This window comes from Hyperolius riggenbachi, chromosome 11 (assembly GCF_040937935.1).
Source record: "Hyperolius riggenbachi isolate aHypRig1 chromosome 11, aHypRig1.pri, whole genome shotgun sequence".
Lineage (NCBI taxonomy): Eukaryota > Metazoa > Chordata > Amphibia > Anura > Hyperoliidae > Hyperolius > Hyperolius riggenbachi.
In genome coordinates this window covers 143,463,070-143,478,874 of record NC_090656.1, presented here as the reverse complement: position 1 = coordinate 143,478,874, position 15,805 = coordinate 143,463,070, and the positions used below count along the sequence as shown (strand labels likewise).

The following is a 15,805-nucleotide window of genomic DNA, read 5'->3' as shown; positions in this document are numbered from 1 at the left end:
TCCCCTAAAGAAAATATTGATAGTGCGCAATCCATCAAATATCTTAATGCAAAAAGAGGGGGAAGCGACTCCTAGCAGGTAACATTGAAACAAAAAAACAAAAAACAAAAACAAAACACCTTGGAGAAAAATATATCATTGGTTTTGAAGGCCAAGTGTCCAGGACCTAAATGGAAAAAGACATCCTAGTAAAAAAGCACAGGTGTATCAGATACCGGCTGTGTTGCTGCAATGTTTCATTGGTTTTAAAGGCCAAGTGTCCAGGACCTAAATGGAAAAAGACATCCTAGTAGAAAAAGCATAGGTGTATCAGATTCCGGCTGTATAATATTTCCAGTGATTTTGCAGGATCAAAAGGCTGAATAACGGCTGATAGAGAGATTCAATCCATCACAATAGGTGGTCTTACTGCATATGTTATCACAAAACAATTGATGTGCAGGTCCACAGGTCAGGCAAGCTGTCTCATTTAAGAGCTATAACAATGGCCAGGTGCATAGAGGTAGATTGATAGGCACACACTGTATGTGGCAAGCACTTCGGGCTAGTAAACAAAAAATTATGTTCACAGCAAGCCTGACACATCCGCAAGCCCCAGGAGCAACAAGCAATTCACCAGAGTTAGTGCCCCAATCAGAAGTACATTCTGAGACAGATTCACAGGTAAGTGTTTAAACCACAGACATATGCAGGTACGGATGGTGTGATATTAAAGTTGATATAGTTCATTCATGGAACAATCCGCCAGGGTCATCTCTTTAGCAGCATCAACTTGACACAGACAAACTCAAAGTTCCAGCAAACAACAGCATATAGCAGCATATAGGTGCAACCTAGGAAGCTGTTTCAATGATCATATGGTAAACAGTGGTTACTCCATAGGAGGCTGTTTTCAAGTCACCAGTAGAAATGCATATCATTGAGGTATACTCATCTGAGTAGCTGGTCACTGCAAAGTCCATCCACAGAAGCCCATGTGCTGCCACCACAAGTGTGTCTGGTCACAAAGAGAGCCTTAGAGGCCAACCGGTTTCACTGGTGAGAATACCAGCATCATCAGGGCAGGCTCAGAAGTTTTGCTGCCTGTGGGAGAGAGGAGCCGGCCTAAAATGGCACTGGGCGGCCAGAGGATGCTACCACTCCCCCCATGACCACTCCCACCCCACCACCACAGGATACAGGTGGTGAGTGGGAGGCAGAGGCGTGATGCATCCAATTCTCCGCATGTACGCACGGCGTTCCCCCCCGCGTCCACATGCGGTGATGCGGATCAAAAGGAGGGAACGCATATATGCGTACAAGTGCACCCTTAGCGTTTCCCTCACGTCCGCAACCGCCAAGCGGATCAGGTAGGAGGGAACGCGTATATGCGTACGACTGTATGCGATCCACAGAGACCCCCAAAAGGGCCGCTATGGGAATGCGGCCGACGCAAAAAGGCTCCGGGATCTCTGAGGGGCACGGACTATCAAGACCGCACCCCCAGATAGATGGTAAGGAGAAAGGGTGGCCCGGCTGTCCCGCAAGGCGGGTCCCCTGGGCCGCCCAGTCGCCATCACCACCGGAGCGCCACCATAGCCGCGCCAAATGTGCCCAGGGGCAACAGGAAATGGGGTGGGGGAGGGGAGGGGAGGGCCATGGGGGGAGGGGAACGGGGAAGGCCCACAGGCAGGCCAAGGGCCAGCAGGCATTAGCCCAATATATGGTCCATGTCAAGCCAAAGACTGGGCCGACCCCGAGCACCCCCCCAGGGCACACAGATCCCCCACCGACCCCACCCCACATCCAGGACCACCAGCCAGTGCGGCGCGCCGGGGGGGGGGGGGGGCATAGCTACCACCTCCCACAGGATCAGCAAAGTCATCGCAAAAAAAGTTACATATTGAAAAAAACACAATATAATAATGCAGAAATATTTCCATTAATAATAAATCCCTAATAGCTATATATAATTAAATAATCCTAAGCAAAAAAATAGAATACGAAAGTATAATGAAATGATAATAAATAAACTGTTGTCCTGCCGATAGGGGACCAAGCGAGAGGAGACCAAGGACAAAGTGGAGCAATGGGGGGTCCGTGCCCCTCAGCGATCCCGGAGCCCTTTTGCGTCAGCCGCATTCCCATAGCGGCCCTGTTGGGGGTCTCTGTAGGTCGCATACAGTCGTACGCATATACGCGTTCCCTCCTACCTGATCCGCTTGGCGGTTGCGGACACGAGGGAAACGCTATGCGTGCACTTGTACGCATATATGCGTTCCCTCCTTTTGATCTGCATCGCCGCATGCGGACGCGGGGGGAACGCCGTTCGTACATGCGGAGAATTGGATGCATCACGCCTCTGCCTCCGCTTCTCACTTACCACCTGTATCCTGTGGTGGTGGGGTGGGAGTTGTCATGGGGGGGCGTGGTAGCATCCTCTGGCCGCCCAGTGCCATTTTAGGCCGGCTCCTCTCTCCCACAGGCAGCAAAACTTCTGAGCCTGCCCTGATGATGCTGGTATTCTCACTAGTGAAACCGGTTGGCCTCTAAGGCTCTCTTTGTGACCAGACACACTTGTGGTGGCAGCACATGGGTTTCTGTGGATGGACTTTGCAGTGACCAGCTACTCAGATGAGTATACCTCAATGATATGCATTTCTACTGGTGACTTGAAAACAGCCTCCTATGGAGTAACCACTGTTTACCATATGATCATTGAAACAGCTTCCTAGGTTGCACCTATATGCTGCTATATGCTGTTGTTTGCTGGAACTTTGAGTTTGTCTGTGTCAAGTTGATGCTGCTGAAGGGATGACCCTGGCGGATTGTTCCATGAATGAACTATATCAACTTTAATATCACACCATCCGTATCTGCATATGTCTGTGGTTTAAACACTTACCTGTGAATCTGTCTCAGAATGTACTTCTGATTGGGGCACTAACTCTGGTGAATTGCTTGTTGCTCCTGGGGCTGGCGGATGTGTCAGGCTTGCTGTGAATATAATTTTTTGTTTACTAGCCCGAAGTGCTTGCCACATACAGTGTGTGCCTATCAATCTACCTCTATGCACCTGGCCATTGTTATAGCTCATAAATGAGCTTGCCTGACCTGTGGACCTGCACATCAATTGTTTTGTGATAACATATGCAGTAAGACCACCTATTGTGATGGATTGAATCTCTCTATCAGCCGTTATTCAGCCTTTTGATTCTGCAAAATCACTGGAAATATTATAGCAACACAGCCGGAATCTGATACACCTATGCTTTTTCTACTAGGATGTCTTTTTCCATTTAGGTCCTGGACACTTGGCCTACAAAAACAATGATATATTTTTCTCCAAGGTGTTTTTTTTGTTTCAATGTTACCTGCTAGGAGTCTCTTCCCCCTCTTTTTGCATTAAGATATTTGATCGATTGCGCACTATCAATATTTTCTTTAGGGGATCCCCTACATCTTTCCATCTGGCCTAGACATGGTGGCACACCTGTGTGTTCTGGTCAATTTTAAATAGATTTACATATATATGTGTTTGTATTTTGGTCATTAATAAAATTTGTACTTTTATATATAATTCATTTCCTCCTGCTTCCTTAGTCTTACATTGGTCATATTGAGAAGTCTCAGACTTGTGGAGGATTATCTGTGATAGGAATTTTTAGGACCCATTTGTCTAAATTGTACTTTAGCTGCAGTGGCTTGGCATTGAGTACGATTTAACTTGTTGTCGATGAGTACTCCTAAGTCCTTCTCCAAGTTTGATGTCCCCAACTGTATCCCATTTATTTTGTATAGTGCTAGACCATTGGTATGACCAAAATGCATGACTTTACATTTTTCAACATTGAATTTCATCTGCCAGTTATGTGCCCATATAGCCATCCTATCCAGATCCTGTTGCAATATGTCCCTATCTTCCTGAGAGTTGATGATTCTGCACAATTTTGTATCATCTGCAAAAATAGCAACATTGCTTACTACTGCATCTACTAGGTCATTAATAAATAAATTGAAGAACACTCGACCCAGTACAGACCCCTGTGGACTGCTAACAGTCACCCATTTTGAGTACGATCCATTGACCACAACTCTTTGTTTTCTGTCTATTAGCCAGTTCCCTATCCATGCACACAGACTCTTCCCCAGTCCTTGCATCCTCAACTTTTGCACCAGACTTTTGTGGGGAACAGTGTCGAAGGCTTTTGCAAAGTCCAAGTATATAGCATCTACGGCATTCCTAATATCCACATTATGCGTTCACTACCTCATAAAAGCTGAGCATGTAAGTCAAACAGGACCTTTCTTTAGTAAACGCATGTTGATGCTGAGAAATAAGATTATTTTCTACTATGAAGTCATGTATAGTATCTCTTAGTAATCCCTCAAATAGTTTGCATACAACTGATGTTAAGCTTACAGGTCTATAATTTCCTGGATCTAATTTTTTTGCCCTTCTTAAATAATGGGAAATCGTGGGCTGTACGGCAATCCACTGGGACTCTGCCAGTTGAGAGAGTCACAAAAGATAAGCTAAAGGGGTTTATCTATAACAGAACTTAATTCCCTTAGGACCCAAGGATGCATGCCATTTGGGCCAGGTGCCTTGTCTATTTTTAATTTATTTAGTCTTCCCTTCACTTCTTCCTGCGTTAAGCATCGAATATTACAGTTGGAAGACTGAGGCTGCTTTCACAGTGGGACGTTACAGGCGCATGTTAGAGCAGCCTGTAATGCACCCCCACCGCACAGCAATGAAAAATCAATGGGCTGTTCACAGTGCCCACGTTGCGTTACACAGTAACGCTTCACGTCAAGACAACGTACTGCATGCAGTACTTTATACGCGGCTAAGCTGCGTTAGACTGTTTGCACATGCTCAGTACGGGTGTTTTTTTTTATTTTAGGGGCGGAGAGGAGGCAGGGAGAGGCCGCTACATAGCCAGGCACATGGCTACTTGGCATTCACTGCACTTGCAGTGTTTACTCTTTGGAGCGGCCGCTGATTGGCTGGCGGGACCACGTGATGCGGAGAGCTCCGCTCACATGGTCTCCGCAGCGCCTCCGACAGAGCAGGTGCACCAAGAGCTGCTTGTAACACGGCTCTTGGTAACGTCCTGCTCCAACACCACCAGGCGTTGCGTTAGAGGCACGTTATGTGCCCTATAACGTCCCCTAAACGCAACGTCCTGGTGTGTAATTAGCCTGAGACTCTTCTGCATCTGTAATTTGCAACAGTGATGCTTCCCTTGTGAAGACAGAAGCAAAGAAAGCATTTAATAACTCTGCTTTACCTTGGTCATCCACCATTGAGTTCCCACCGTCATCCTTTAGGAGTCAAATACAGTCAACCTTTCTTTTTTTAGAGTTGATCTACTTGTAAAACTTCTTTGGGTTAGATTTGATATTGCTAGTGATTTGATTTTCAGCTTCAATCTTTGCCAGCCTAATTTATTTTTTTACAACTTTTATAGCACTCTTTATAATTGGTTAATGCAGCCTCAGTCCCCTCCTGTTTTAGGACCTTATAGGCATTCTTTTACCCCTTCATTTTATCTTTAACCTTTCTATTCATCCATAGAGGCCTTTTTTATTCCTAGACATTTTGTTTCCTTATGGGATATACCTACTACAATATTGATTGAGAATACAGTGGCTTGCAAAAGTATTCGGCCCCCTTGAAGTTTTCCACATTTTGTCACATTACTGCCACAAACATGTATGAATTTTATTGGAATTCCACATGAAAGACCAATACAAAGTGGTGTACACGTGAGAAGTGGAACGAAAATCATACATGATTCCAAACATTTTTTACAAATAAATAACTGCAAAGAGGTGTGTGCATAATTATTCGGCCCCCTTTGATCTGAGTGCAGTCAGTTGCCTATAGACATTGCCTGATGAGTGCTAATGACTAGAGTGCACCTGTGTGTAATCTAATGTCAGTACAAATACAGCTGCTCTGTGAGGGCCTCAGAGGTCGTCTAAGAGAATATTGGGAGCAACAACACCATGAAGTCCAAAGAACACACAAGACAGGTCAGGGATAAAGTTATTGAGAAATTTAAAGCAGGCTTAGGCTAAAAAAAGATTTCCAAAGCCTTGAACATCCCACGGAGCACTGTTCAAACGATCATTCAGAAATGGAAGGAGTATGGCACAACTGTAAACCTACCAAGACAAGGCCGTCCACCTAAACTCACAGGCCGAACAAGGAGAGCGTTGATCAGAAATGCAGTCAAGAGGCCCATGGTAACTCTGGACGAGCTGCAGAGATCTACAGCTCAGGTGGGAGACTCTGTCCATAGGACAACTATTAGTCATGCACTGCACAAAGTTGGCCTTTATGGAAGAGTGGCAAGAAGAAAGCCATTGTTAACAGAAAAGCATAAGAAGTCCCGTTTGCAGTTTGCCACAAGCCATGTGGAGGACACAGCAACCATGTGGAAGAAGGTGCTCTGGTCAGATGAGACCAAAATGGAACTTTTTGGCCAAAATGCAAAAAGCTATGTGTGTCGGAAAACTAACACTGCCCATCACTCTGAACGCACCATCCCCACTGTCAAATGTGGTGGCAGCATCATGCTCTGGGGGTGCATCTCTTCAGCAGGGTCAGGGAAGCGGGTCAGAGTTGATGGGAAGATGGATGGAGCCAAATACAGGGCAAACTTGGAAGAAAACCTCTTGGAGATTGCAAAAGACTTGAGACTGGGGCGGAGGTTCACCTTCCAGCAGGACAATGGCCCTAAACATAAAGCCAGGGCAACAATAGAATGGTTTAAAACAAAACATATCTATGTGTTAGAATGGCCCAGTCAAAGCCCAGACCTAAATCCAATCGAGAATCTGTGGCAAGATCTGAAAACTGCTATTTACAAACGCTGTCCATCTAATCTGACTGAGCTGGAGCAGTTTTGCAAAGAAGAATGGGCAAGGATTTCAGTCTCTAGATGTGCAAAGCTGGTAGAGACATACCCTAAAAGACTGGCAGCTCTAATTGCAGCAAAAGGTGGTTCTACAATTTATTGACTCAAGGGGCCGAATAATTATCCACTTTTCAGTTATTTATTTGTAAAAAATGTTTGGAATCATGTATGATTTTCGTTCCACTTCTCACGTATGCACCCCTATGTATTGGTCTTTCACGTGGAATTCCAATAACATTGATGCATGTTTGTGGCAGTAATATGACAAAATGTGGAAAACTTCAAGGGGGCCGAATACTTTTGCAAGCCACTGTAAGTTTAAAAGCTTGCCATTTCCCTTCAGTGTCCTCCCCTTGTAGTACATTATCCCAGTTCACCAAACTTAGTGCCTGCCTGAGTTGATTGAACTTAGCTTTTCTAAAATTCATACTTTGTGCTTCCGCTGCCCCGTGGCCTATCAGTCGCCAGATCAAACGTTATCATGTTGTGATCACTATTTCCCAAATGTTCTTGAACCTGAACATTTGATACATTATATGGTCTATTAAAGAGACACTGAAGCGAAAAAAATATTATGATTTGTATGTGTAGTACAGCTAAGAATTAAAACATTAGGATCAGATACATCAGTCTAATTGTTTCCAGTACAGGAATATTTAACCACTTGAGGACCGTGGGCTTTACCCCTCTTAAGGACCAGAGCCTTTTTCTCCATTCAGACCACTGCAGCTTTCACGGTTTATTGCTCGGTCATACAACCTACCACCTAAATGAATTTTGGCTCCTTTTCTTGTCACTAATAAAGCTTTCTTTTGGTGCTATTTGATAACTGCTGCGATTTTTACTTTTTATTATATTCATCAAAAAAGAACTTTTAACTTTTTAACTTTCTGTGCTGACATTTTTCAAATAAAGTAAAATTTCTGTATACATGCAGCGCGAAAAATGTGGACAAACATGTTTTTGATTTAAAAAAAACCCATTCAGCCTTTATTTATTGGTTTGGGTAAAAGTTATAGCATTTACAAACTATGGTGCAAAAAGTTAATTTTCCCATTTTCCAGCATCTCTGACTTTTCTGAGCACCTGTCATGTTTCATGAGGGGCTAGAATTCCAGGATAGTATAAATACCCCCCAAATGACCCCATTTTGGAAAGAAGACATCCCAAAGTATTCACTAAGAGGCATGGTAAGTTCATAGAAGATATTATTTTTTGTCACAAGTAAGCAGAAAATGACACTTTGTGACAAAACAAAAAAAGTTTCCATTTCTTCTAACTTGCGACCAAAAAAAAAATGAAATCTGCCACGGACTCACCATGCCCCTCTCTGAATACCTTGAAGTGTCTACTTTCCAAAATGGGGTCATTTGTGGGGTGTGTTTACTGTCCTGGCATTTTGGGGGGTGCTAAATTGTAAGCACCCCTGTAAAGCCTAAAGGTGCTCATTGAACTTTGGGCCCCTTAGCGCAGTTAGGCTGCAAAAAAAGTGCCACACATGTGGTATCGCCGTACTCAGGAGAAGTAGTATAATGTGTTTTGGGGTGTATTTTTACACATACCCATGCTGGGTGGGAGAAATATCTCTGTAAATGACAATTGTTTGATTTTTTTTTTTTACACACAATTGTCCATTTACAGAGAGATTTCTCCCACTCAGCATAGGTATGTGTAAAAATACACCCCAAAACACATTATACTACTTCTCCTGAGTACGGCGATACCACATGTGTGACACTTTTTTACACCCTAAGTACGCTAAGGGGCCCAAAGTCCAATGAGTACCTTTAGGATTTCACAGGTCATTTTGCGACATTTGGTTTCAAGACTATCTTTAGGATTTCACAGGTCATTTTTGTTTCAAGACTACTCCTCACGGTTTAGGGCCCCTAAAATGCCAGGGCAGTATTGGAACCCCACTAATGACCCCATTTTAGAAAGAAGACACCCCGAGGTATTCCGTTAGGAGTATGGCGAGTTCATAGAAGTTTTTATTTTTTTGTCACAAGTTAGCGGAAATTGATTTTAATTGGTTTTTTTTCACAAAGTGTCATTTTCTGCTAACTTGTGACAAAAAATAAAATCTTCTATGAACTCACCATACTCCTAACGGAATACCTTTGGGTGTCTTCTTTCTAGAATGGGGTCATTTGTGGGGTTCCTATACTGCCCTGGCATTTTAGGGGCCCTAAACCGTGAGGAGTAGTCTTGAAACCAAATGTCGCAAAATGACCTGTGAAATCCTAAAGGTACTCATTGGACTTTGGGCCCCTTAGTGCACTTGGGGTGTAAAAAAGTGCCACACATGTGGTACCGCCGTACTCAAGAGAAGTAGTATAATGTGTTTTGGGGTGTATTTTTACACATACCCATGCTGGGTGGGAGAAATATCTCTGTAAATGACAATTGTTTGATTTTTTTTTTTTACACACAATTGTCCATTTACAGAGAGATTTCTCCCACTCAGCATGGGTATGTGTAAAACTACACCCCAAAACACATTATACTACTTCTCCTGAGTACGGTGATACCACATGTGTGACACTTTTTTGCAGCCTAGGTGCGCTAAGGGGCCTAACGTCCTATTCACGGGTCATTTTGAGGCATTTGTTTTCTAGACTACTCCTCACGGGTTAGGGCCCCTAAAATGCCAGGGCAGTATAGGAACCCAACAAGTGACCCCATTTTAGAAAGAAGACACCCCAAGGTATTCCGTTAGGTGTATGGCGAGTTCATAGAAGATTTTATTTTTTGTCACAAGTTAGTGAAAAATGACACTTTGTGAAAAACAACAATAAAAATCAATTTCCGCTTACTTTTGACAAAAAATAAAATCTTCTATGAACTCGTCATACACCTAACAGAATGCCTTGGGGTGTCTTTTTTCTAAAATGGGGTCACTTGTGGGGTTCCTATACCGCCCTGGCATTTTACGGGCCCAAAACCGTGAGTAGTCTGGAAACCAAATGTCTCAAAATGACTGTTCAGGGGTATAAGCATCTGCAAATTTTGATGACAGGTGGTCTATGAGGGGGCGATTTTGTGGAACCGGTCATAAGCAGGGTGGCCTTTTAGATGACAGGTTGTATTGGGCCTGATCTGATGGATAGGAGTACTAGGGGGGTGACAGGAGGTGATTGATGGGTGTCTCAGGGGGTGGTTAGAGGGGAAAATAGATGCAATCAATGCACTGGGGAGGTGATCAGAAGGGGGTCTGAGGGGGATCTGAGGGTTTGGCCGAGTGATCAGGAGCCAACACGGGGCAAATTAGGGCCTGATCTGATGGGTAGGTGTGCTAGGGGGTGACAGGAGGTGATTGATGGGTGTCTCAAGGTGTGATTAGAGGGGGGAATAGATGCAAGCAATGCACTGGTGAGGTGATCAGGGCTGGGGTCTGAGGGTGTGGGTGGGTGATTGAGTGCCCTAGGGGCAGATATGGGTCTAATCTGATGGGTAGCAGTGACAGGGGGTAATTGATGGGTAATTAGTGGGTGTTTAGGGTAGAGAACAGATGTAAACAATGCACTTGGAAGGTGATCTGATGTCGGATCTGCGGGCGATCTATTGGTGTGGGTGGGTGATCAGATTGCCCGCAAGGGGCAGGTTAGGGGCTGATTGATGGGTGGCAGTGACAGGGGGTGATTGATGGGTGGCAGTGACAGGCGGTGATTGATGGGTGATTGACAGGTGATCAGTGGGTTATTACAGGGAAGCACAGATGTAAATATTGCACTGGCGAATTGATAAGGGGGGGTCTGAGGACAATCTGAGCGTGTAGGCGGGTGATTGGGTGCCCGCAAGGGGCAGATTAGGGTCTGATCTGATGGGTAACAGTGACAAGTGGTGATAGGGGGTGATTGATGGGTAATTAGTGGGTGTTTAGGGTAGAGAACAGATGCAAACACTGCACTTGGGAGGTGATCTGACGTCGGATCTGCCGGCGATCTATTGGTGTGGGTGGGTGATCAGATTGCCCGCAAGGGGCAGGCTAGGGGCTGATTGATGGGTGGCAGTGACAGGGGGTGATTGACGGGTGATCAGGGGGATAGATGCATACAGTACACGGGGGTGGTGGTCTGGGGAGGATCTGAGGGGTGGGGGGGTGATCAGGAGTCCCCAGGGTGCAGTTAGGGACCTAATAAAAAAAAATAGCGTTGACAGATAGTGACAGGGAGTGATTGATGGGTGATTAGGGGGGTGATTGGGTGCAAACAGGGGTCTGGGGGGTGGGCAGGGGGGGGGGTCTGAGGGGTGCTGTGGGCGATCAGGGGGCGGGGGGGGGGATCAGTGTGCTTGGGTGCGACATAGGGTGGCTGCAGCCTGCCCTGGTGGTCCGTCGGACACTGGGACCACAAGGGCAGGAGGCAGCCTGTATAATACACTTTGTAAACATTACAAAGTGTATTATACACTTTGTATGCGGCGATCCGGGTGCTAGTAACCCGCCGGCGCTTCCGAACGGCCGTCTGGTTACAGCACGAGGTGGGCGGAGCCAGTCCCCGGCAGCCGATCGCATCACGAATGATGCGATCGCGCCACCCATGCCCGTAAAAGGACCGCCGCCTCTGTGCATGCGGCGGTCCTTGCGGGGTCCACTTCCCGGCCGCCTCTGTGCGTTGGGCGGTCGGGAAGTGGTTAAGAAACTCCAGCTGTTATCTCTATACAAAAAAGCCATTAAGCTCTACGACTTTCAAAGTCGTGGAGAGGGCTGTTTTCTGACTTTTATTATCTCAACTGTTAGTTAATTTTTTACTTTTCCTCTGCTAGAGGAGAGGTCATTAGTTCACAGACTGCTCTGAAAGAATCATTTTGAATGCTGAGTGTTGTGTAATCTGCACATATTAGAGAATGATGCAATGTTAGAAAAAACACTATATACCTGAAAATAAAAATGAGAATATTTTCTTTGCTGCTAATCTTCTAGTAATTATTCATAGTACACAACCAATTCCTTATATCATATATGTTTTTTCTCTTCAGTGTCTCTTTAAGAAATGATCAAATCCAGTAACGCATTCCCCCTAGTTGGTTCCGTTACCATATGCTGCTTTTACCAGAATGGGTAGCCTCAATACTCCAGTCAATGTCTGGAAAGTTGAAGTCACCCATAAATTGGACCTCATTTTTGCTTGCAGCTTTTTCAATCAGCTGTAGTAATCGCAGTTCTGCAGCTTCATGAATATGTGGTGGCCTGTAGCATACCCCAATAAGCAATTGGCAACCTTTATTTCCACCATCAATATTTACCCAAACAGACTCCACATCTTCACAATCCATCTCATCGTTCAGGACAGCTGTAAAAGAATTCTTAACAAAGAGATAAATTCCTCCACCTTTTTTTCCTTTTCTATCCTTCCTAAACACATTGTATCCCTCTAAATCCGCTATCCAATCATGGCTTTCATCCATCCATGTCTCGGTTATTCCCACAATGTCATAGCCTTTGTCAATCAGAATGAACTCTAGTTTGTCCATTTTATTTGCAAGGCTCCTAGCATTAGTTTCCATGCACTTTGTTTTTACCACCACATTTTCCAATTTTGGCTATTTGAAATGGGCTACTTGAAGTTTTATCAACCTCCTTACTCTTTAAGTTCCCGGCCGTGTTAAATACTATTCCTTCTCCAGGCCGCCATGGATGGTGGGGAATGAAATAATTTGGCTTCCAGCAATTGCTAGAAGCTGAATTATTGTGTTTTAAAAGTAACGTCAGCTCCGTCTTCTGACGGAATCGAAGTTACTCCCTGTGTGCTGCTATAGCCGTAATTCCTATTGCGGCCGATCGTGGCGCCAGCTGCGCCCAAGTCTCCTGCGCTGGATTCACTGTGTTTGCTAAAATTTCACCAATTCACATTTGTTGCAGCTTGTTCATTTGCCTCCACACAATAGTCTCTTAATTGCCAATGTGTGTTTTCCATCTATAATGTTGTCTGTTGCTCTTTACAGTACAAAATCAATGCAAATTACTGATCTTGATATTTACTTTATGAACATTTTGCAGACTAAAAAGCAGTTGTGACAATATAAAGTACAGTTTATTGTTTTGTATTTATTTTTTATCCCAAAATGTATTTATAATCCTGTGCATTATGAAATGGTGAGTGAGAATCAGATATCTTGAGGCCAATCACAAGTTTACATATCAAGTTGCATATGCTCACTTTGCTATACTGCTGTTCATTTTCTGACTCAGGCATTATATATGTGCAGGTGCCCTGATTTCTGACTCAGCTGATATATCACTGACGCTTTCTAATGGAGATGATCAAATAGAGGAGAGGATTTCAAAGTGTGCAGAACCGAGAAAGTCTATAGGTGGGTTTCATTCTACTACACTGAAATGGTGTTACTGTTCATTAGGTATACTGCTGTGCATGTTGTACCGCTGTGTCCTGTTAGATCTCATGCTTGTTTCTTACTGTTTATTCATCTCCAGACCGTGATGCTTATAGTGAAGAGGAGGAAGATGAAGAGCCCTCAGACCCCAAAAAGTCAGATGAAGTAAGATTGTAACTGAAAATACATTTTTCATTTGATTTGTAATTTTGATTCATTTGTAACTCCTGTATGTTCTTAATTCCACATATATATTTTAGGGCACTGCAAGCAGTGAAGTCAGTGCTACAGAGGAAATGTCTAATCTCGTTAACTATGTGGAGCCTGTAAAGTTCAAGTCATTTGATGTGGCCAACAGTGAGTAACTGTGTTGCCTAGCACTTCTTATTCATCCATTTAGCTTCTCTTATCTTAACTTTAATATGAAATTTCAGTCATATTTAGGAATACTTTTTGCTGTGGGTCTCATGCTGTATGTTTGATGTTGTTTGTGTCTGCAAATGAGATCAATTTCATAATTTTTAATTTATTTATGTATTCCTTCTTTTAAACAAAACAAAATTGCCCCATCCTGTTCAATTTCTGCTTTGTTTAGTTTAAAAAATAATCCTGCAAAGTCTCAACACATTAGTAGTGGCCATTAACAATATAATTCTCCATACGATCGATCATCCTATTCGATCGTAATATCGATCAGAAAACTAGTTCAGGCCCACTAACAATAGGGAAGCTTCTATGCAATTCTATCAGATTGATGGAATTGGAATCCATCCATTTTTCAGATCCTTTCCATTAATCTTAATGAATTTCATAGTAGCTTTCTTTCGATTAGCAAGTCCAAAAGTCCTTTTCTGTTTGATATTACAATCGAATCAGATGATCGATCATCTGGAGAATTGTATCAGTTGATTTTTTTGGTACAACTGATTGCACTGTTGGAGCAAAGGGATTATTGAATGATCACACTGCAATGTATAGGAACACGTTAATGCGTGATTGGGTCCATTTAGTTTTGTATAGTATGTTAGTGTATAATAGCCAGTGTATAATCATTAGTAATCTATAAAAATAGTAGGAAGGAATTGTTTTTTTTCACAGCAGCTGTTTTAGATTTCATCACCCTGTAGTTTTTCCCTTGTTTAAAGCTGTAATGTAACTGAATGTTTTGGCAGTATCATATGTAAATCCTGAGTAATTTTGGATAGATAAAAAATTTTAGTCACTTATCTTTACCTTTCTTCATTGATTTCGATTTTTGTTTATTTTTGTTTACTCCACGGAATTGATAGCAAGATTATTGACTTGTATATTTCCATTTTAATTACCGGTATAGTGTCACAAAAGTTTATATTTTAATGCTTTTATTGACACTAGTAAATTGGACCCCAGTGGTACAGTAGTAATAGATTTATGAAGTTAACAAGCAAAGGTGTCAATATTTTACTTTTATGGGATGGTCCGAGCATAATAAAAAAAGATCTACTTACCGGGGGCATCCTCCAGCCCCTGGCTGCGGTCTTGTGCCCTTGCCGCAGCTCCACTCCCAGCCAGTGACCCGGGGTTCCCTCCTTTGCAGATGCCAACCTTGCTAGGTCGGCATCTTCTGCGCCTGCACGAGCCCCACTTACGATCGTGGTCTGGAGTGTTCTGCACAGGCGCAATAGTGCTGCGTCTGCGCAGAACACTCCAGGCTACGTTAGCGCGGCTGCGTGTACTTGTGCATGTGCAGTAGATGCCAATCTGCATCTGCAACAAAGGGGACCCTGGGCCACTGGCTGGGAGTGGAACTGCGGCGAGGACACAAGACAGTTGCCAGGGGCTGGAGGAAGCCCCAGGTAAGTAGATATTTTTTTTTAATTATGCTCGGATCTTCTCGTTAATGGTATAGGTGGTTAATAGACCTGTAGTACCCTGTGTTGAAGTTGGTATAATCATTAACACCCTTCTACTGCTTATTTTGCCCTATGTGGTGCAGTGGTAATGCACTTCTGGTGTCTTATGTCCATGGTAGTGTAGGTTTAGCAAAGTCCCATTCACAAGTTTTGAAAAAGGTAGAAAAACAATCAGCAAAAATGCAGCATGCAATTTAGTGAGAGATGCATCACATTAATAGAAATTATAAACCAGGATTTAATTTAAAATTGATATATAATTTACAAATTAACATATAAAATAGGTGTTCTTAATACTTGAAAAACGTGCACTCAAGAAATCAGGATGAATTTTGTGAAGTGGGTACAAGGCATAAGATTACATACACATGCACTACAACCATTGCCCATAAGGATTGGAACTTAATCCCTAGGGAGATGCTTCTGGCCACAAGCTCATATAAGTACCTTCCTTGGATACAGCTGAGTGACACATACAATTGCTGTGGGAGGGGAGGAGGGATTATGGCAAAACACAGGACAGTGTGCAGCTTCTGGTGGGGGTAACAATAGGCACAATACGCTTGGTTGATGCCATTGCTTCATGTTGCAGCTTGCCAGATCTTTGGAGGAAACTGGAGATGAAAGTAAACTGACAAGATTAACAATGTTATCTATCTTTCTACT

The 15,805-nt window shown here is 43.5% G+C and overlaps 1 protein-coding gene across 1 annotated transcript in view; it reads left to right on the top strand.

Moving 5' to 3' along the window:
• The window catches only part of PLCB3 (phospholipase C beta 3), a 201,313-nt gene that overhangs the window by 20,070 nt on the left and 165,438 nt on the right, over positions 1–15,805 (top strand). Inside the window, exons 7-9 of the mRNA XM_068261207.1 lie at positions 13,122–13,226; positions 13,348–13,412; positions 13,508–13,604. Coding sequence (XP_068117308.1) covers positions 13,122–13,226; positions 13,348–13,412; positions 13,508–13,604 — 267 coding nt within the window. The remainder of the gene's footprint in view (positions 1–13,121; positions 13,227–13,347; positions 13,413–13,507; positions 13,605–15,805) is intronic.